The sequence below is a fragment of the Pseudophryne corroboree genome, chromosome 4, assembly GCF_028390025.1.
Source record: "Pseudophryne corroboree isolate aPseCor3 chromosome 4, aPseCor3.hap2, whole genome shotgun sequence".
Taxonomy (NCBI): Eukaryota; Metazoa; Chordata; class Amphibia; order Anura; family Myobatrachidae; genus Pseudophryne; species Pseudophryne corroboree.
In genome coordinates, this window is record NC_086447.1 from 312,436,226 (window position 1) to 312,459,134 (window position 22,909).

At 43.2% G+C, this 22,909-nt stretch overlaps 1 protein-coding gene across 1 annotated transcript in view; it reads right to left on the reverse strand.

Annotated features, from left to right (window-relative positions):
* KCNMB3 (potassium calcium-activated channel subfamily M regulatory beta subunit 3) overlaps positions 1 to 22,909 on the reverse strand; it is a 48,704-nt gene that overhangs the window by 7,897 nt on the left and 17,898 nt on the right. The window contains exons 2-3 of the mRNA XM_063919615.1: positions 10,889 to 11,084; positions 1,759 to 1,957 (exon numbers count right to left, since the gene is read on the reverse strand). Of these exons, the coding sequence (XP_063775685.1) occupies positions 1,759 to 1,957; positions 10,889 to 11,084 (395 nt within the window). The remainder of the gene's footprint in view (positions 1 to 1,758; positions 1,958 to 10,888; positions 11,085 to 22,909) is intronic.

Genomic DNA, 22,909 nt, shown 5'->3' on the forward strand with positions numbered 1-22,909 from the left:
AGCGTGTGCAATGCTGCTAAAAGCAGCTAGCGAGCGAACAACTCGGAATGACCCCCAATGTTTCCTAATCTCCAGTCTTCCTTCCATTAATTTACTTTGGTTCTCCACTATGAATGAAGGATTTTCTGAGGCATGGTGGACTGAAGGATACCGTGTGTGCTGCCCCGAATATAAAGCTGCTATCCTACACTTAGGTACGTTTATGGTTTTTATACAAACATGGGCTAAATTACTATTACAGTATGATTAGCAGGTCTGAGGAGAAACAAACATGCTTGGCCTACACATTTCCGGCCTATATAACCTAAATGTTTTTCTTCGTGCATTGATCTCTATGACTGACTTAGGTTTGAAATGACTATACTTAGGATTTTTATCAAATTGTATACTATATAATGCAAGGTTTTGTTGCAGCACATATGCATTTTATCTGTATCCCAGTTTTTATAATTATTTTTTATCTAAATACTATCACATTGGCCTCACTGCTACATATAAAAATGTTTTACCAATGTGTATTTAAAATTAGTAATTAAAAAAAATGTGGAAAGAAACACTACAAGTGATTTTTTTTTAACATTTTTAATATAATATCATTACAATACAGTTGCCCATCATTTCATAGGTAGGGATGAATGCATGGCTGGATATGCTTAATTAATTGTTTTTTAAGGACCAAATATGTTTTGTGCTTTTCCTCCCAGCTGGCCAGGTGGATGTAACAAACTGGTTTAACTACAGATTAAGGGGTATATTCAATAAGAGTCGGGTCCATTCCGACATGCAGTTGTCGGAATGGACCTGACAACCCCTATTCAAAGAGCGTCCAAATCCGACTGTCGGATTTGGCCGTTCCCTGTGTCCTGTCCTGCCGCTGCTGTCAGCGGCTGCCGGGTGCGCTGACAGCAGCCGTGGGGGGAGCAGAGAGCAGTGTGAGGCGGCCAGTGGGGAGAGCAGACGGGGGGAGAAGCGTGAGGCAGCCGGCAGGGAGAGCAGCGCGAGGTGGCCGGCGGGGAGAGCAGGCGGGGGGAGCTGTGTAAGGCGGCCGGCGGGGAGAGCAGGCGGGGGGAGCAGTGTGTCGATCGGCGGCCGGAGCTAGCAGCGGGGGTGATGTCTGCGGCGGTGGAGAAGGCACTACAGGGAGAGAGGTGCCTGGCCGGGGGACGGCCGTCAAGGTACCTCTCATCCTCATAGCCCGCCGCGCCGCTCCCCGTCTCCTCACCTCAATCCGACTTGTTTTCAAGTCGGATTGAGTTTGTCGGACGGATTTGGCCCCGTTTCCGACAGCAGCAGGTGGATCGGCTGGTATTCCGCAGATCCACCTGCTTTCCGACAGCATTCCGACAAGTTGGGTTTCCCAACTTGTTGGAAAAAAATGTGCCCCTATTGAATAGGTCAGAACCCCTTCCAACCTATTCCAGTCGGAAACTGCCATCTTTCCGACAAGATGGCAGTTTTTGACTCTTATTGAATACACCCCTAATCCGCTTTGGGTCCCTGACGGTAATAAATATACCACACGCTAGTAGTGTTGCCTGAAGCCAGGGCTAGGTGCAATTAAAGTTGATGTTCTCTGCACTGGATGACCAACACAGGCTTACAAAAATGTAGGCACCTAGTTGATAGTAGTAATCCAGGCATTTGCTTATTTGTATAAAGGGGGAGGAATCCTTTGAATGTGATTTTGACAGAATTATACTCTGTAGTTTACCAGGATTTGAGGAAGAACTGACTATCACCAGATACTAGTATACTTACTTTTGGGTTTATCTGAACCACTTCTTCATTATAATGCAAAGCAGCAACATGACCCGAGCCAGACACGTTCACCAGTATCTGGAGGCAGGGATATTTGGATTGTCCATGGCAATCAACACCACATGTGAATGAACAGTCTACCCAGTCATCCATAATATCAGCTTGTAGGATTGTGCAGTTTGACTCTTCATTCCAGACGCTGATAAACAATAAAAAGATAATAGAGTTTGGTCTCCAAGTCATGGCTTTTTTTTTGTGTACCAGCACAAACCTTACATGCACGGAGAACAAGACTTGTAAAATAAAAAGGAACCTACAGCTGCCCTTTACTTTCTCTATTTTAAACAGTGATGGCTAAAGCTCTGTTTTATGCAGCTAGAATGTTACACCTACCATGTTGCACCTAAATAAGTCTCTCTCCACTTCTGCTTTACATAGAATGCTACTTCTAAAGAGTAAGGAGAGATTGGTACAGGTGATTCTATTACAGTAACTATGCATTTAAGGATATTGTTTTTAAGTAACATTTATAATTTGCATACTATAAAATTGTACAGAGCAGCTGATTGGTTGCCATGGGCAACTTCTCCACTGACTCACTTCTCCACACTTTTCACTGCTTCATGAATAGACCCCTACAGTATCTTCAAAATGAGACTTGTCTGTCTCCCACAACACCTAGATTGTGTGCTCCTTAGAGCAGGGCTCACGTCTCTCACACTTCAATTACAGCTCTCCCCTAATCAGCGACTGTCTATACCCACATCTCCTCTCTCTCATTACTGTTTATCTCTTCCAACGGCTGACTGCCCCTAGTAGTACGCTGATTACTTCTTTGCTTCCTTACATCTCAGCTGTTTTGTGTACTGAGCACTGTGGTGCTAATTGTTACTTGTGCTCTGCTTTAGTTTTTCAGTTACTGTAATGTTAAGTTTTGTGTGCCCTGTATTGTTCTAATGTCTGCCATATGTAGTACGGTGCTGCAAAACACTTGCGGTACCTTATAACTAATACATAATAATAATAATAATCACCACCATCATCATCATCATCATCATCTATATTAGGCAGAGTTACCTGATGAGCATTATCATCCATGACATCGTCTACACAAGAGGGAGACAGATCAGCCATTGTTATGGATGATGATGAAGAGGGCTATGTAGATTCTAAAGGTTCAGTTAAAAAATAAAATAACATTTCCTGGATGACTTCTGATTTAATTTTCAGGGCATAATTCTTACCCCTATTTCATATGCCAGTTGAGGTGGACAGATTAATCAACATACCCATACCTGTGATATAAAAAAAAATTGAATGCCAGCCCTTCTAAATTATCAGTCATTTGCGCTAAAGTTGCATCTGAATGCTTAAAATAGAAGGACATTTTTGTTTCATAAGTGGTGGACCTTCATCACTATTCATTTCACTTGAACTTGGTATGAGCATGGCCTCTATTTGTTAAATGTGTATGCAAAAATTTTGTAAAATCACTCAAGGTTTTTAAAATAGCACTGCAAGTTTGTCATTTTACTGTTTGATTGACAAAAGCTGTCAAAAAATGAAGATATCTCACATGAATCTTTTTTATGAGTGACGTACAAAGTGACAGTCTTCCTGCAGCATGAAATCTGGGGGTGGGGGGATTTGCTGTGGCTGCCATACATGAATTTTGGATTGTGCTGCAGCCCCACCTCTGCAACTGCCAGTGGCAGTGAAGTCCAGGAACAGAGCATTTTGTACCTGATAGGAATGGGTTATGTTGAGGGCATGGGGTAGCAGCTGCTATGGGCAATCCTGATAGGATAGTCACCAGCCTGGACTGCTTACTGGCTGCTACATCCCCGCAACACCTACCCTCTCCCCCTACCAGCCAGCAGTCATGCGTGATCCTTACAATTGCCACTGCTGGTTGATCTTCTTGCACGATTGTGAAGTCCTGCAAGAAGCGTAACAAACATTTTGTTTTATAGTATTATATAGTGTAAAACCGGTACTTGAATAAGGACTTGGTAGGTAGATTTCTTGTGAATATACAGTTTCTCTTTACTGGCAGCAGACACTGAAAAACAGCATGTCCAGGCTAAGGTCTGGTAATACAGGTCAGTGGCGGTTCTTGCCACGGGCAAGCGGTACTTTTGCCCGGGGCGCCGCCTTCCGGAGGGCGCCGGCGCCATCCGGAGGGCGCCGCACCAGGGCAAGATACGCCACTGTGCCCCCCGCAGTGCCCTGCTGTGCCCCCCCGCTTTGAAGGGAACCAGACGCGTAGCGTCTAGTTTCCCTTCATTGAGAAGACCTTAGTTGTGCGGTGCGCGATGACGTCATCGCGCACCGCACAGCAAAGGTCCTCTCCATGAAGGGAAACTAGACGCTACGGTCTAGTTTCCCTTCATGTAAAGGACCTTTGCTGTGCGGTGCGCGATGACGTCATCGCGCACCGCACAGCATAGTGGCACAGACACTAGGGGTCATAATTGACCTCTAGTGTCTATGCTGTTCTATGGGAGAGACGTAATAACGTCTCTCCCATGGATCGAAGAGAAGAGAGGAGAGGAGAAGAGCGGCGCCGCCGGCAGAGGGGGTCTGCAGCGGTCTGGATCAGGAACGGGGATGGTAAGTATACTTTTTTTTTTTTTCATTTTTTATTTCAGCGTCGTGACCACGCCCCCATTTGAAGCCACGCCCCTATATTTTGCCCGGGGCGCCACAAAGCTAAGAACCGGCCCTGATACAGGTATATACAAAAATAAGTAAATGAACACAAAAAGTCCCTCTCCTCCTTCTGCCTTCCTGTTGTCTCTGGGTGAGCTTGAAGACTCTGAATTCTATTTTTCCTCTTTGAGCTGTGCAACCCAGAAAGCTTGGAGTTCCAGAGTACTACTGCAGGTGTAGAATGTGCAGGTATTATTTTGCTTTCCCTTGGAGGGAGCTGATCCCACAGAAATGTGAGACACAAGCCCTCAAAAAACACAATAGAAAAAAATACTGGTAAAATATATATACTGTAAATAAATAGATAGATAAACTTTTTTTTTAACTGTATATAATGATTTTTCCCAAAAATTACACCAAAATTGTTGATTTTTTAAATGATCAAATTATGTTAATAAGAGCTATTTAATGCCTATTCGGTATGATTTAATTAACAAATCTGTATATTTGTTAATACAATTATACTGAATCTGGCTTAAGCAGGTACTATTTACATAATTTCATTAAAAAAAATCTAGATTTTTGGGGACATGTTTTGAAAAAATATTAGCCAGGTAAGTGGTAAAGATCTTATGGACAATATTTCCATAGTTATAGTTATTAAATGAAGTTCAGATACGACTTCAGTCTGCAAAGTTATTAGTATTTGGATGGACAATCTGATACTTGAGAAATTAAGTAGATAAATCTTAATAAAGGATATGGAGATTATAAGGAAAGGAATTTAATTTCTTTGTCAAGCTTCAGTCTTTGGTAAGAAAAAAAACTGGACATGATGATTGAAATAAATCACATCAGTTACTGAAGGTGAAAACAAATCTTTATCTGCTAAATCTTCAACGCAACAGTTCACAGGGACCAGAACTTATCATTCTGGCAGACAGTATGCGGGTAATTTGCCCAGGTATCCCTTTCTTTCCATTCTTCAGTGGAATGGTGGGAAGACAACCAAAAAAATCCACAAATCTAACACTTCGTTCAACAATCTTGGGGGTTGACAGGTTGGTAGCGAGAGCAGTGTTTCCTTTTTGGCCTCTCAGATCATGGTTCACAGTAAAAACACATTATCCTAGAACAACCATGGGCTCTGATTCTTCAGAAAGATCTTCAACATCAGGGACCAGTTTTGCACCAAAACCCAGAGAAATACTGTTTGATTATATGGTGATTGACTGGTCATTGACTGTTCATTCCCTCTTACTACCAGTAACCACCTATTACTGACTCCACTGAACAGTTGATGGGTGATGCTGTCACCAACAAGATCCTACAATCGGCACTTGTAACCGCTTACTTCCACTCAGGCTCCCACTATCGGTGCCTGAAATTGCCTACTTTTGGGTATGCTTGGACACACTACTACTGCTACACCTCCTGGTTTGTGTCAGTTGATTCCCACTGGTCCCTCACTATGAACTAGTCTCTGTAGGAAAGTTGGCTGAGGGCTTGAGCTTGGAGGCATTGGGCTCAACCCAGAACAGCCGGAAAACGGAACAGCATTTTGCGCAATTCTTTTGATCCCAGGATACAGATGCAGTCATCTTAAAGACAACATGTTTATTGCTCAATAAGTCTTTAAAAAACACTCTTCCCGTTACAGATGTTGCTTGGGGTATCACAACATACAAATATTCAGCAGAAGTATCATTCTTATTTATGTCACAAAAGATATATATTCACAGGACTCGTAGGCCCTCTTTTTATCTGGCACTAGGCATGCACACCTTTAACATAGTCCCTAATGGACAGTGGAAAGTGGTCACTCCTCCGTGTCTGAGACCCACTGGAATGACAGTCGTCACCAAAATGCCGGCACGTCTAGAGTGGGGGGATAGTTCCGTCCAAAACTGAATTCCAGGATTCTGCTAGGGGGCTCTTATTACCTACTCAAGCTAACTTTGAAGCTCTAGAGAAAAGCAGATAGGATCCCCAGCCAGCGATATATTTAAAGGCTAACACAAGTTTTTTATGTCTTTTTGGTGTGAATTTGTAGGTTTAAGCACATGAAACTCCAATTAGTGTACCACGTCCCATGCTTCGGGCAAGGTGCCTCGCTTCGCTCCTGCTGCACTCGGCACAGGTTACTGTTCTCAAATATAGGGCCTAATTCAGTATGGATTGTTAATCTGAGAAATTGCAGTTGTCTGCGAGTAGAAAGACGCCACCCTGACAGAAAGAAAAAATGCCCCGTGCAAATTTGTGAATGCATCGCTATACACTTGCAAACGCAAATCCAGGAACATTGAAGAGTCTTTGCCATCTGAGCAAATGTGAGTCGGTTTGAGGCTGCCACTAAACAGCAACTGAGACGGGTTGGAAGTGATCTGTCCCTCCAAAAAAATCTGGACACGACTGCGGTTTTTTTTTACACCCCCAGAAAACGGCAGGTTTGCGCCCAGAAACGCTGGCTTCTTGTTAGTCAAACAGCGGCTGCATTGTTTCCGATCTGTACACATTTTCTGTTGCTATTACCTCATGCGCGTGCGCAATGCGAACGCTCCGCATGCACAGTCATTCGATAATCGCTCCATTTGCAAATTTTCTAATTAGCGATCCATGCTGAACTAGGCCCATAGTCCACATGGATGGTAAAGTATGAAAAAGTTGAAAAAATTACCAAAAATGGGGGGAAAAAACCTGTGTCAACCATATGTTGTGTTAACCATTGTCATGACAACCATTTGAACCTGACAATCTTTTGACCGTGTCAACCATATGGGGTTGGCATATTGAGAGCTCTGGATCTTCCTAGACCACCAGGGGAAAAAATAAGTGTATTTTACTTTAAATATATTTCAAACATTTTTACATTCAAGCAATAAACTGAGAAACATGTACATTGTGACTGAGACCTGTACCAAGCTGTGCACAACACAGCACTGCAGTTTAGGATCTGTGTTCCTGGCCCAGTGCTGCACATACAGGTTTAAACACATTGATATATTTTCTTCAAGTATTTCCCTGTTTTAAGCTGTCCCTTTACAAACCTAGAACTGCAGCAGGGACAACCCCTGGGGAGGGTTAGGGTTAGGCTGCAGGTAGGGAGGATTAGGTGTAGGCTGCGGGAAGGGGGGTTAGGTTTAGGCACCACCGGGGATGGTTAGAGTTAGGCTGCGGAAAGGGGAGGGTTAGGGGCCATTGGGGGAAGGTAAGTATTCTTATCTTCCCCTGTCCGGATTCTGAGCATCAGGATGCCGCATTTGGTATGCTGACCGCTGACATCCCGAACGCCAGCATATCGATCCCAATTCCTGCAGCCTGTGACTGCTGGGGCTCTTCCCCAGTGCAGCAGGGATTGACGATCTGGATCACTTCAGATGCTGGACTCAGTCCCAACTGCAGCAATCAGCTGCCAATCCATCTCATTGTTGGGGGTACAGAGGGCTTGCTCTCCCTGTCCCCCAGCGTGCAACCACTCAGCTCTGCTGCCCTGTAGTGCTGAGATGCCAGAAGCTAAGCTCCTGGCCCCTAGAGGTCGGTAAACAACCCTGAAGCCCCAGGACTAAGGGGTCTATTTACTAAGCCTTGGATTGAGATAAAGTGGACGGAGATAAAGTACCAGACAATCAGCTCCTAACTGTCATTTTCAAACACAACCTGTAACATAGCAGTTAGGAGCTAATTGGCTATGACTTTAAATCTATCCACTTTAGCTCCTTGTACAGTACATTGTCCTCCGGTGCAATATGATGCATCACCGCGGCCGCCAGAGAGTGTCTGGTGCTGCGGTACACAAACAACATAAAATACATCATTTTTAACGAACAGCACCTATCGCCAACAATATATTCAAAGATGGCACCAAGTGGCGATAGGTCTATTTAAAGATGGTGCCGCAGCACAAAGGTTAACTCCTTCAGTGCCACGGTGGCTATTTTTGCCACTTAGGTTGGGTCTCTGGAAACAAAATCAATGAATTATTATTACAGCAAGGAAAAATTATTCTTCAAAAGTATATTACAAATGATGGAAAATGCATATATACACAGTGGTGCAAATCTAAGCTAAAGACCACAGATGTTAGCAACCTCGTACTGGACTTTCAGAAAGGTTTAAAGAAAGGTCTTGCCCTTGCATATACAGTTATCAGCACTGAGTATATCACTGAATGCAAGAATGTTTACAGATGATTATTGACTGATTATAGACTGTTTATAAAACTATTGTCCTGCATATACCTTTTGTGACACAACAGTATCTCACTGTTGTCTTAGAAGTACTTTACACTAGAACCTTTTGAATCGCTAAAGTATGACTAAATTGGCTCACATTCAGAGTAATGTAATAGTATCAATCACAGCTGTGTTGAATGAGGAGTGCACTACTGCACACACTCCAGTCTTCCTGTCCTACTGGGTGGCTTCACGCCCCATCCCAAGATGACCACTAAGATCACTACTGAGCATGTGCAGGGGCTATGCTGTCTTTACTGTTAGCGCAGACCTGGCCAACCTGTGGCTCTCCAGCTGTTGTAAAACTGCAAGTCCCATCATGCTTTGCCACAGTTTTGCTATTAGGGAATGCTAAAACTGTGGCAAGGCATGCTGGTATGTGTAGTTTCACAACATCTGGAGAGCCACAGGTTGGCCAGGCCTGTGTTAGAGCATCTCAGTGGAAGACACATGTCTTCCAGTTAGCTCCAGAGAGACATGCGATCACCTGTAATCCAAAATGATTCCAGTGTTCCTGCACCACTACCCAGTGCCTACAAACACTCACCGGTTGATAAGCTGTATGCACCCTGGTACTCTGAAGCTCTGCTCCATGAGAACTAGTGTGTAACAGTGAGTACAGCTATACCTGCTATCTATCAATAAACCAACATCACTTGTTAAGATACTGTTAAGTTTGAGTCATCCGCTGGTCATCCGCTACTGTTAAGTTTGAGTCATCCGCTGGTGCATGTCTATATAAGTCTACAATATCAACACCTGCACAGATATTATTTCCAAGAAGCTGACAGATTTATTAGGGAAGCAGCAGGATGGTCATCACTTCATACATTTTTCAAACGTTAGCTTCTAGATGTCATTATTTCAGGATCTAAATAATTTTATGCATGAATTCATCTGTGCTTAATTGGGGTATTTTGGCCCTACCGTAATTGATTGCTTGGGTACATCCCATTTGTCAGGGCTGCCATGGAGTCTGTAAAAAAGAAATAAGCAAATGATGTTTACAGATGTGTCCACGTACATCTAGCCTTCCTGCACGTTAAACAGCCCATGGCGTGACTCGGTAGCGCAGAGCGTCTTTATGTGCAACTCTTTCCATTATAATGCGTCTTATTTGCAAAATTATGTGAATAGGAAGCGCAAGCAGCTTAAGCTGATTAAAATGATTTTCTGAGTGATGATATGATATTCTGTGTATGACCATAGCTGCAATTACATACGAAATAGTATGTTGCAGTGCTTTCCTAGAAAACACTGGAACGTAGCATTTTATATGCAGATACAGCCGTAGAAACACACAGAGAATATAGGCATGATGCATATAATTTTTATCAGCATAAGCTGTTTGTGCATCCATTCACATAATGATATGAATAAGATGCATTTTTGGTAAAAAGTAGACACCCGACGCTAACGGAGTTGCATGGGACCTGTCAGCTCACTCACGCCAGGCATCTCCCGCTGCATGGTGTATTGAGGCAAGATGCATGAGGACACATCTGTACCTGATCATTTCATTTCTATACAGCACTCCATGGCAGTCCCAATATTCTACCCCAGCCCCCCACCCCCATGTTTCTGTCAATGTATTTTTCAGGTGCAGCATGAAAAGTTATAAAAAGACAAGGGGCTAAAATTACTAAGTGGAGACTTTTGGAAGCAACTGATTCTCTGACCACGAAATTTAAAACGGTCATAATACTAAATACAAAACCAGGCATGTTTTGCGTTCAGTAATGCTGCTGTTTATAAGTTCTGCTTGAAAACTGCATACAGTTGGTGGCTTGCAAAAGCCACCGGTTAGTAAATCTAGCCCAAGGAGTAGAAAAATGAACCACACTAAGGCCCAGATTTATGAAGCCTTGGAGAGTGATAAATAGCACGGTGATAAAGTACCAACCAATCAGCTCCTAATTGCCATGTTACAGGCTGTGTTTGAAAAATGACAGTTAGGAGCTGGTTGGTTGGTACTTTTGATAAATCGCGGTATATACATCTTCTGTGGGATGTCAAGTTTTTCCTTTCTCTGCTCAGCTGACTATGGCCTAACCCGCACATCAGGGCTGCCATGGAGTGCGTCATAGAAATGAAATGATTAGCTAAACATAATTTGCTTATATTTATTAGCTAATAATTACCTGCACTAGTCACATCTGTATTACAGCTATACAGTATATCTTACAGGTGACTATGATCGTTAAATGTATTGTTTGAAACTAAAACAGTGTCTATATGTGACTCACCTGAGCATGAACGGCTTCAGAATCGTAACTCCAAGTAAGAAGAACATAACTACAGAGAGCACCATCATTGTGAACCCCAAAAGCATCGCCCTATCTTCTCCAGCATTGGACACCTGCTTTTTCATTTTTTCCGGTGATTTCATCCCATCGCAGCTGCTCTCTTTTCTTTTCGCCTTGCCAGGTACGGGTGAAAAGGCTTTCCTTAAAATATTAGAGAATCCCGTTATCATGTGCACATCTTCACTTTTAGCTTATCTTTTTTTTTTTTTTACTACGAATATAGCAGAATGAATTCCATGACATAGAACCACATTTCACTTTCAAACAGCTTCATAATGCTTAAACAGGCCCTATAACTGCAATGATGTAAACTTCATGCACACAAAACTCCCGACTCCATCTACCATAAAAAATGGGCATGTTAGGGGTGGTGCGTTTGTACAACCTGACATGTAATGGGTAACTAGTACTATCTTCAGTATGTTTACTTATTCTGTTCTTTGTATTAGGTGCTAAACTGCCTGAAAGCATGAGATTGATCATAGTGAAACTTATATTTTTGTATCACTCCTGACACCCCTTCTCTACACTAACAACCTTATCCTAATACTCCCCTCTCTGCACTCATAGCCCTGTCCTAATAACCCCTCTCTGCACTCACAGACCTGTCCTAATACCATCTCTCTGCACTCATAGCCCTGTCCTAATAACCCCCCTCTCTGCACTCACAGACCTGTCCTAATACCCCCTCTCTGCACTCACAGACCTGTCCTAATACCCCCTTCTCTACACTAGCAGCCTTATCCTAATAATCCACTCTCTGAACTCATAGACCTGTCCTAATACCCCCTCTTTGCACTCATAGACCTGTCCTAATACCCCCTTCTCTACACTAACAGCCTAATCCTAATAATCCACTCTCTGAACTCATAGACCTGTCCTAATATCCCCTCTTTGCACTCACAGACCTGTCCTAATACCCCCTTCTCTACACTAACAGCCTTATCCTAATACTCCACTCTCTGCACTCATAGACCTGTCCTAATACTCCATTCTCTGCACTCATAGGCCTGTCCTAATACTCCACTCTCTGCACTCATAGACCTGTCCTAATACCCCACTCTCTGCACTTATAGACCTGTCCTAATACCCCACTCTCTGCACTCACAGACCTGTCCTAATACCCCCTTCTCTACACTAACAGCCTTATCCTAATACTCCACTCTCTGCACTCATAGACCTGTCCTAATACCCCCTCTCTGCACTCATAGACCTGTCCTAATACCCCACTCTCTGCACTCATAGACCTGTTCTAATACCCCCACTCTGTACTCTTAGCCCTGTCTTAACCCCCCCCCCCCTCCATTTGCACTCACAGCTCTGTCCTAATACCCCCTCTCATACACTGAATTGGGGGTGCTTTACAGCTGCACTATATTATTACATACTGTAGCAATAGATGTAGAGGTCAACACGCACACACATACCCCTCACTGCGAGCAAGATCACAAGAGCACCTTGACACATTTGCAGTGCAATTGCTGCGCATGTGATCATCGGCCACAGTGCGCACTTATGAATTAGGCTCATACAGTGCTATGGATTGTTTGAAGAAGGTAGGCCCCAAATTGGTGTCTTGCTTAGGGCCCCATGTAGTCTAAATCTGCCTCTGGGAGTACGGGTAATAGCCCCAGGCTTAAGGCCCAGGCCTGGAGGTTCTTCAGGAGGGGGGATCCTTTTTTGATGCTGACTAGTTTGGGATGGTTGTAGGGGGTTTGGTATGGGTGACAGGCGTTTGGGATCCCGGGGTTTAAAAGGCCAGCGGGGGAGGAGGGCGAGCGCAACAAAGCCCCTTGTGGGCTTGGTGGCAAGCTGCGCTCGCCACAGGTTTTATTCCCACTCTATGGTTTTCATGGACACCCACGAGTGGGAATTGTCCCTGTTAGTTGGCATGCCGGCTGCCGGGATTTTGAGGGGCCAGGATGCAGTCGTCGGTATAGTGACCGGCGGTCTCCTCCCGTTTTATATAATGAATAATGATAGTGGGACCCCATGATGTGTGGCTCCCTGCTATAGAGGGTAAGCCTCCCCCCCACCCGCAGCTGGTTCCGCCTGATGCTGATTATTGGAAAATTAGAGGGACCCCATGCCAGTTTCTCCCCTGATTTTCCAGTACCAGACTGTGCTCAGGGGACCAGGGCTGGTTATACTGATCGGTGCAGTGCTTAGAATCGGCTGCTGTCAGTGGATTCATACTTCTAATAGTCTGCAGAGTGTATTATAAAGGGGTGGTATTCATGTGACCGCCGGTCAGCTGACCGACAGTCACATGACCTCATCCGTGAGCCCGACGGCTCACTATCCCGATGGTCGGCATGCCGACCAACAGGGACTATTTCCACTCGTGGGTGTCCACGACACCCATAGAGTGGGAATAGAACCCGTGGCGACCGCAGGTCGCCACCGAGCCCGCAGCGTGGCGAGCGCAGCGAGCCCGCAAGGGGCTTGCTGCACTCGCCCCTCCCCGCCGGGATCCCGGCGTCGGTATGCTGCCGGGATCCCGGCGTCGGTAAGGTGACCGGCGGTCAGGAGACCGCCGGTCACCAGTACTACACCCTTATAAAGGGAGTAATCCGACTGAAATCGTACACAAAACCAATGAGTATCACTGCTGGGGCCAAATAGATAGTTAAATACATAGTGATTTAGAGCCTCCAATCCACTGGCAACGTCCAGCAATTTATTTTAAAAGCCAAACATGATTCTCAGTAAATGTACCCCTAGGTGTGTAGAAGATGATTTTAACCTTTTACTTTCTCCACATTAATACATGTAAATGAAGAGAGAAGCACAATGGTGAACTGTAATTCCGAGGACAATGTGAAGTGTGTATCTACACACAAAAGATACACACTCACCTATCTCAGGTTGTAATCTGGCATGTAAAGGTTTCTTTGTGTCTCTATATACCAGTTCTCACATTCTTGAACAATAGGGGGTATTGCCCTAAAATACAACCGCTATGGGCACGAGTGCTTGAGTTCAATAGTCAGGTCCTGGATGTAGGGATTACTCCCTCACCAGATTTATGGTGCATACACACTTAGTGATATAGAGAAGGAACTATATTCAGCCTCCGCATCTTCTTCCGTCAGTGGCCTCTGCCACCTCTGCTCAAGCTCATTTCGTTGGATACTATTGTAACACCCACCTTTGGTGTACGGTGGTTCAGACAGGTTTGAAAATAAGGGCACTGTAACAGGGATGCTTTCTTCCCTGGCAGAGAGGTGAAGGCAACCTGACCCCAGACCCAGTAATGACACAAGTTTTTAAAGTAAATACATTTTTACTAGACTAAAGCACTTCTTCAGCTGCAACACTATAAAGGTCCACAAACAAAGTAGTAATTCAACCTGACCTGACAAAATAGAATTAAAGAAAGTATGCCTTTTTGCAGATGACACAAAGGTAAGCAACAGGGTAGACACACCCGGAGGGGTAAAACAAATGACTGATGATCTAAGTAGACTAGAGGAATGGTCAAGAGGTGGCAATTACAATTTAATGCCAAAAAATGCAAAATCATGCACTTGGGTCTCAAAAATACAAAGGCTGAATATACAGTAGCTTTAATGGCACTATTTTCGAAACTACTGACAAGGAAAGGGGTCTAGAGAGCTATTCAAATGTTTGAGAGGTGGGGAATACTAATGGGCATATATCAGAGCTATTCAAATGTTGCACCGATCAGATGCCAATTAGCTGCAGTGGTCACATTTCAGGACGTGCACTGAAACTGAAGGAAGGATAGGTTCAGGGAAAACTTAAGGAAAACTTACTTCCCAGAAAGGGTGGAGAATAACTGGAATAGCCTCCCATCAGAGGTGGTAGAGGCTAAGACAGTAGAGCAACTTATATATGCATGGGCTAGACATAAGGATATCCTTACAAAGAAATAAGGATCAAATAGTGTTTGAGGTAACAATATGGTTAAAAATGGGCAGACTGGATGGGCCAACTGGTTCTTATCTGCCATCAAATTCTATGTTCTTAAGCCTCTTCCACACTCATTGAGGGCCTGATTCAGAGGTACAGATGAAGCCTCCGTTGTCTTTGCTCCGTGTGTGACTAGGCGCGCCCACCCATGAGTTTTTCAAAAAAAATTCTTTTTGTTGAGCTTTTTCATACTTTACGATCCACGTGGACTACGATGAGGAACGGTAAACTGTGCCGAGTGCAGCGAGGCACCTTGCCCGAAGCATGGTGAGCGAAGCGAGCCATACGAGTGGACACGGTGCACTAATTGGGGCTCCCAGTCACTTTACAAAGAAAATGACACACACAAAAAGATAAACTCATGTGGACCTTTTTTCATGTCGACCTTGTTCATGTCGACCTATTTCTAGTGTCGACCTAGCCACTGTCGACCAATAGGTGTCGGCCTAGTGGGTGTTGACCTATGCACTGTCGACCCTGAGTCCCATACCCCATTTTTTCAATGAAAATCATTAATAGGAAAACAAAAATTAGTGATGTAACACATTCTAAAGAGCATGCAGGGTCAGACTGTATCACAGCTGTAGTGAAAATCCCCCATGGGCCCCATGAATGAGCCCAGAAAAAAGGAAGAGGAGGGTCATGGCACAAAAATGGTGGAAATAGCAGCCCAAAATGTACCAAAACCAGCTCCTGAAAAACAGGAAATATGGAATAACAATGAACAATAAATGGGTGAGGTTCAAAGGCGCTGCACCATATAAACTAAATGCAATAAATTAACCCATACAAAGTGTCTCTACTTTGTAATAACGAGTATTCAAATAGATTTCCATGAATGGACTCCAACTTCTTCCCAATGTATTCTTTTTCTCGGTGTGTGGACATGAAAGGAAAAGAAAAATCAAATGTGTAGTAACTTCTTTGAATACTATAATATGGTGAACCCCGTATTCTAGCTTCAATAATGACCGACTTACCATACTCCCTTAAATAGTGTATGTGACTGTGTAGATAAAGGTATCTTTATATTCTTATTGTAGTAACTCCAAATTCAAGCACCCTGGTGCGGGAGCCCCAATGTAAGTCAATCCTCAGCAATTTCCACATGGAGTGAATAACAATTTATTTATGATAAATACAACAGATAAAATCCTAAGATTTTAAATACTCCAACAGTGGTATACAGTAAATCTTAGTTATACTGTAGCTCGATACAACAGTCTGGATCAGTTATAGAGCAATGTGGTATGCCTTGATAAAGATATACCTATCGAAACGCGTTGGTGTGAGACTTTGAGAAACTAAGGACTGTGTGACCAAGCAGCTCTAATTACTGGCAGTATACCACCTTGCTCTATAATTGATCAGGACATAACACTGAGGAAAAAAATACAGTACCTTGTGAAGAAGTTGCAATCCATCCCTGGAAGTCTATTTGGATAATCGTTATTACAAAGAAGAAACACAATTCAGTGGTTCATTTATTGTATTTAGTCTGTATGCTGTATGGCCTTTTAACCTCACCTATTTATTGTTATTGTTATCCTCTAGGAGTCAGGTTCCAAAATGTGCACTAGAATTATATTTGTTACTTGATTAGAGAGTCACTTAACTGGTGAAACAGGACCACACATGAACATAGGGGCCTGGTTAATTTCTATGGACACTACATCAATATTCGTCCTCTTGCCAATCAGATTTAGCGGTCCTGGCACATCACTACCCTTATCTGCATAATGAATGAATTAAAGGATGGCCACACCCCTTGAGCATGGGCCATTGCCACTGCATTCCGCCGGTAGGCCCTTCATGACCCATTTTGACACTGCAATTGGCAAATGTATAAAGGGAGTGTGGAAAGGAACAGCATGTCTTTGGCAAAACAAACCACCTACAAATTGAAGGTCATTAAGATTGTATTCTAAGTAACTATGACACCTAATAAATAAGCACTGCATGACCGAATGGTGGGAAAAAGTACAGAATATTTTACAAATTCTCACATCACTGTAAACAATGAAATAGGTCCGTTTGGATGATCACCAAAATACTCCCCAATAAATACAGTTAAAGGCTAAAGGCTGCAAATGTATTTGCTCAAAGGAAGCCCTCATCACTAAGTCAAATGACCCTCCAGTATCAAGATCTCAAGGTGCGTACACACCAGAACGATATCGGAACAATGTGCCCGGTTTGCACACATCGTTCACGATATCGTCCAGTGTATATGCACAAAGTTGCTGACGATGTGCGCTCTCGTGCGTCGTCAGCAACATCGTCCATCAGACCTGCATGCAGGTACGACAGGCAACATAAGGGCCATGCTGCCGAGTGCAGAATTACCCCACTCCTCCCCCCACCGCCGCCCGTTGTAGACAACATCGGCAAGTGTGTATGCACATGCCGATGTTTGTGTCCTGTCGCAAGCTATGTTGTATCGTGCGGACATCGGGATATTCCTTAGTGTCCTAATGACAATAATGAATCCTCAGGACAAGGTAGGTCATGTTGTATATTCATATGCGTTTACTTAAAAATGGCTGAGCAGGGAAGTCTTTCATTATTTTGACATCTATGTAGTACAGAATGTTTTAATACCCGCTGGTGTTTCAGATGCAACTTTCTACTTTAGAAAAAATTGCCTATGAAATCAGTGGTGTAACTATAGATTTTACTTCCCCCTGCTAAAAAAGTTTCTGACCCCCACCTCCTCCCCATCCCCCATGGCATTTTGGTAAAACAAACAGGTCCGTTTCTAGGTAATGTGTCTACCAGTGTGAACAGTTAAATATGCAGCCCCACCCCCCATAGACATTTTAAAAATAACCAAAAAAGGTGTGTGGTCTCGCTGCAAGGGCGTGGTCTCACTGCAAGGGGCATGGCCTTGCAGGAAAAAGCTACCCCAGTTTCACAACCTGCATGCCCAGACATTGGCCACCGCAGGAAAAAAAAATCCTGATTCATGCCTCTTCCATTATTTGTCATTTTTCCTCCTAATAGTAATGCCCCTTACACAGTATGCCACACACCGTAATGCCCATGACACATTATGCCACACACCATAATGCCCATTACACAATATGCCACACACCATAATGCCCATTACACATTATTCCACACACCATAATGCCCATTACACATTATGTCACACACTGTAAAGCCCATTACACAATCTGCCACACACCGTAATGCCCATTACACATTATGCCACACACTGTAAGTCCCATTATACATTATGCCACACACAGTTATGCCCCTGACACAATTTTATGCCCCACACACTATAATGCCTCTTACAAATTATGCCCTATAGTAATGCTTCTAATTGTTTTAAAATTACCTTCTTGCTGTCAGGGGTCTCATGCGCAGTGTCAGGGGTTTCATGCTCTGGGTTCCATGCTCATTGTCAGGGGCTTCATGCCCTGGGTTCCATGCTCATTGTCAGGGTTTCATGGCAGAAGATGGAGCTTTCTGCATCTTCTCCTGGTGGTGCCAGCGTTTCTGGCACTTCTGGGTAATGCTATCCGCGCTTACAGCTGCACTCCACACACACGCCACGCCCGACCGCCAAAACCATTACTCCTCACAAACAGACAGGTGCTCCGCTCCACCCTCATATCTTGCTGATTGGGCTCCACTCATGGCTGCAGGAGCGTCAGTCAGCACTATTCGCTATACTATACGTTAGTCAGCGCTATTGGCTATAATATATGGCTGCTGGAGCTGTGGGTGGCGTAAGCGCTGACAGTTGTTTTCACTTTTTTTTTTACATTTGCACCGATTTTTTCCCCCCTATCCAGTTATACCCTATGTCTATTTTTGTCCAAAAACACATAGGATATGGGAAAAGTTTGCGGACCTATGTGTTTTCGAGAAAAAACTGGGCTCTAAGGGCTGATTATAACTGCCGGCGGTCAGGGCTAATTGGATAGCCCTGGGGGAGATAATTAGCTGCTGTAAATTACAGCGGCTGATTGGTTACCCGCCTTTAGATGACTTAACCCATTTGGGTGATTTTTAAGTGTGTTCTGCAGTTTAGAATTATACTATTTGGATACATGGAGTTTACTTTCGCATTTTAATTGTTCTTACACATTAAGCAGAGGTTTGTATTAACTGATTACTGAGACAGAGGTTAATGTCAACAGCTAATTAAGTTCCTTCTATATCTTCTAACTGTTGTACCATATTCACAGCTTCTTTTAAACACTAAGCTACATTTGTGTTTTGTGAATAATCAGAACCATAACGTGTACTGTGAAACGCAGTTTGATGTCTGCATGCTGAACAAATCATTGTTATTTTACATGTAAAAAAGTGTTATCTCTCTCTTGGAGAGAGATAACATGGAACAACCACACTTTCATGGGTAAACAATATTGTGCGACTCAGAATTTATGTGTATTAAGTTACTATCTGATTATTAATCACAGTTACATTTTACCTCATTATTTGACTGCTTGTAATATTCGTTTGTTGACTTTTAATTTTTTTAAACATATATGTATATACAAATCATTTTTTGTTTTGTTTGTTCTTGTCTGTATATCTATAAAAAAAATGTAAATGAAATTTGGGTGTGTCATATTTTATATAAAAAACAATCACGTTAACAATAGTGCCCCATAAAAAGAGTTTATCTTTGCTTCACCCTCTTCTATAAGAAGTTCCAAGAAACCATCTACCAAAAATGCCCTCAGAAACCTTGTTATGGATTAGACCTGCTCCACAATGTGGTTCAACCCAGATGCCATCATGTTGAGTTCCGACTGACTCTACATGTCCACAGTATGCTAAAAGACTTCAAGGTGAAATGTCTATTTGCTGAGGAATCTACTGCCATTTACGGATTGGATTGGAAACGTAATTTCCAAAGATTGGAACATGCAATGATAGGAACATTAATCTCCACTCATCGCATGATCCTCCTGATCACCAGTGTTGACCTCCTGCTAAATTAATTTAGCTACTGAAGTGACATTGTCCAACTGGATCTTAATGACCCTTCCTCACAATAACTGGCGTTATCCTATTCTGGCACTGAAATGTCTGATTTACAGCACAGCCATCAGAAGTCTTGAGTTAGCCATAGTCTAATGACCATTTAACCAGAATTGTTGTGCGGCATCCCTCAGCCTCAAAGGCAGGTGTCCTTGGTCACAGCCAACCAGTCACCTCTCAGCCACCAGCAGAGCAGAAGTTGCTGATTTAATAAGCTTGATGGTAAAGTAATGATAAGACGTCTCTCCCACTAAAAAATTAGCTTGACCTAGTAGAGACCCTTGAATGGATTTTCCCCTCAAAAATGGAAACCATGTTTCCTAAGGCAATCATGCAAAGGTGTGAAGCTAACTGTGAGTTGACAGTCACTTTCCAAATTCCTCTAGAGAGAACGGATGTTGCCTCTCTAGTACGATCACTTTTTAATGATGGGTGTAGAAAACCCTGGGAGGGTGTCAGGTGTCAATTATCCAGAGACCATGAGGCTCTGATATCAGACACATGTCCAGAATCTGAGCCTGCAGCATGGCCAGGAATCCCGCCTTGATCAGCAGATCAGCCATAACCCAATGGATCTGAGGAGGACAGCCATTACTGCCCTGATCCTGCCAAGACAAAATGTTAGGCTAGAAATTTAAAGTAATGGAACGAAATGGCAAATGAGTTTCTTCGCCAAATGGCAAGAAAAACTCCAAGTCTGAAACTTCAGCCACCTCCCTAAATTCATGAGAGAACTATCCTTCTCAAGAATCAGAACTCCCTCATAATGAACAAAACTCTCATCCATGCACTTGTCATTTCCCGTCTGAACTTCTGTAAGATGTTCCTGACTGGTTTTCCTGCCTCTCTCCACTTCAATCAATCCTTAATGAGGCCACTTGTCTCATTTACCCCTCCCACAGCACTGTGTCAGCTTCACCCATCACATATAAAGCCCTAATCAAACTACTCCCTCCTACATCTCCGACTTTATTTCTGTATAATCTACCATGTGTCCTCTCTGTCCCTCCACCGAGTGCTGCCTCATCTCCACTCTTGTCACCTCCTCTCACACCACATCCTAAATTTCTCTTTGCTGTCCCACTGCTCTGGAACTCATTCCCTCGTTCTATCAGCGCACCTTCAAATGAGCACTAAAGACTCTCCTTTTCATGAAAGCCTATCAGTTCCCCTCTTAATTCATTATTGAGCCCCTCTGTTCACCTACCTATTCTCTACCTCAGTTCAAACTACTGGCTACCCCCTTCCCTTTTATGCTGTAAGCCCTCATGACAAGGTTCTTTTTCCTTGTTCTATCATTCTAATACTATTTCTGCCCCCACTGAGCCTTTGTTACTCTTCCAGTTTCCTACCAAAGACTGATCGTATTTGTCTGTTCACTTGTTAAGAACATTAAGTGCTGATTTACAACCACCCACTACACACATGCCCAACTTATTACTACTTGCATTCACTAGCCCTAGTGCGTTGCTCTACCTTATCTTTCACTCTATACTCCATTCCTCTAAACTCCACTCCACCGAGGAAGGGGGGGATCAATATAATCATCTCCTTTTCAATAATAGACAGGAGAACTTAACTTTATGCTGCTCCATGGGTGCATGATCTAATGCTTGATAACACAAGGGCACAGGGGTGCTTGTCATTACTGGCAGTACCAGAGACCCCTTCCCCTGTGCAGATGCCAACAAAAGTGTAGAAGCTTTAAAACAAATAATAATAATAGATTTTATAAGAATAGCAGCTGCCAGAAACAGCCATTATAAAACTGCCTAGCTCCTGTGGGCACTTGGAAAAGACTGAAGCTTCACTGGCCGGCATCCATGTTACAGAGGGGAGGGACTTCAGGTTTTGGAGGTAAATTTGAAAGTGTGCAAGCTCCTACACAGCACTCTATATACCAGGGTCTCCAGGAATGAAAGAGAAATATATTTTCTCCATTTAGACATAGCCTTTGTTGAATATATTATGCAGCAACTGTGGTTTCCATGGACTAGAGTAACTATGAAATGTGTCACATAATATACTGGTTAAAGTTTTATGGCTATAGATACTGTCATTTGTTGAAGAACAAACCAGGGTATTTTTTTTCCACATCGACATAAATTCTTTAAAAGACATGTACACCTCGACACAATGCCTATCTTTAGTAGCACATTTAGGATCATGAAGACTCCGCTTTCATCTTTAAAGAACTATATGCAAAGCTTATACAATACCAGGCCGAAGACTATGTGTGTTTTATCTAGAGCCAACATGCAAACCAATGTGAGTAGACTGTACATACACTCTTCTGTCTACAAGGAGATCTCTCATGCTGTCCCTGGATTTATCTTGATATAACTGTAATTACATTAGAATATTGATCAACTCCTATGATAGAATAAATATTTCTGTTAACCTAGAACCTACATGTAGCCATTTTAACAGTCGTAACAGTAAGCCCTCTTTATATGCAGTAGTAAAAAAAAACCATAATAGTGCCTCAACCTCTAAACTAGAGATGTGCACTTGAAATTTTTCGGGTTTTGTGTTTTGGTTTTGGGTTCGGTTCCGCGGCCGTGTTTTGGGTTCGACCGCGTTTTGGCAAAACCTCACCGAATTTTTTTTGTCGGATTCGGGTGTGTTTAGGATTCGGGTGTTTTTTTCAAAAAACACTAAAAAACAGCTTAAATCATAGAATTTGGGGGTCATTTTGATCCCAAAGTATTATTAACCTCAAAAACCATAATTTCCACTCATTTTCAGTCTATTCTGAACACCTCACACCTCACAATATTATTTTTAGTCCTAAAATTTGCACCGAGGTCGCTGGATGACTAAGCTAAGCGACCCTAGTGGCCGACACAAACACCTGGCCCATCTAGGAGTGGCACTGCAGTGTCACGCAGGATGGCCCTTCCAAAAAACACTCCCCAAACAGCACATGACGCAAAGAAAAAAAGAGGCGCAATGAGGTAGCTGTGTGAGTAAGCTAAGCGACCCTAGTGGCCGACACAAACACCTGGCCCATCTAGGAGT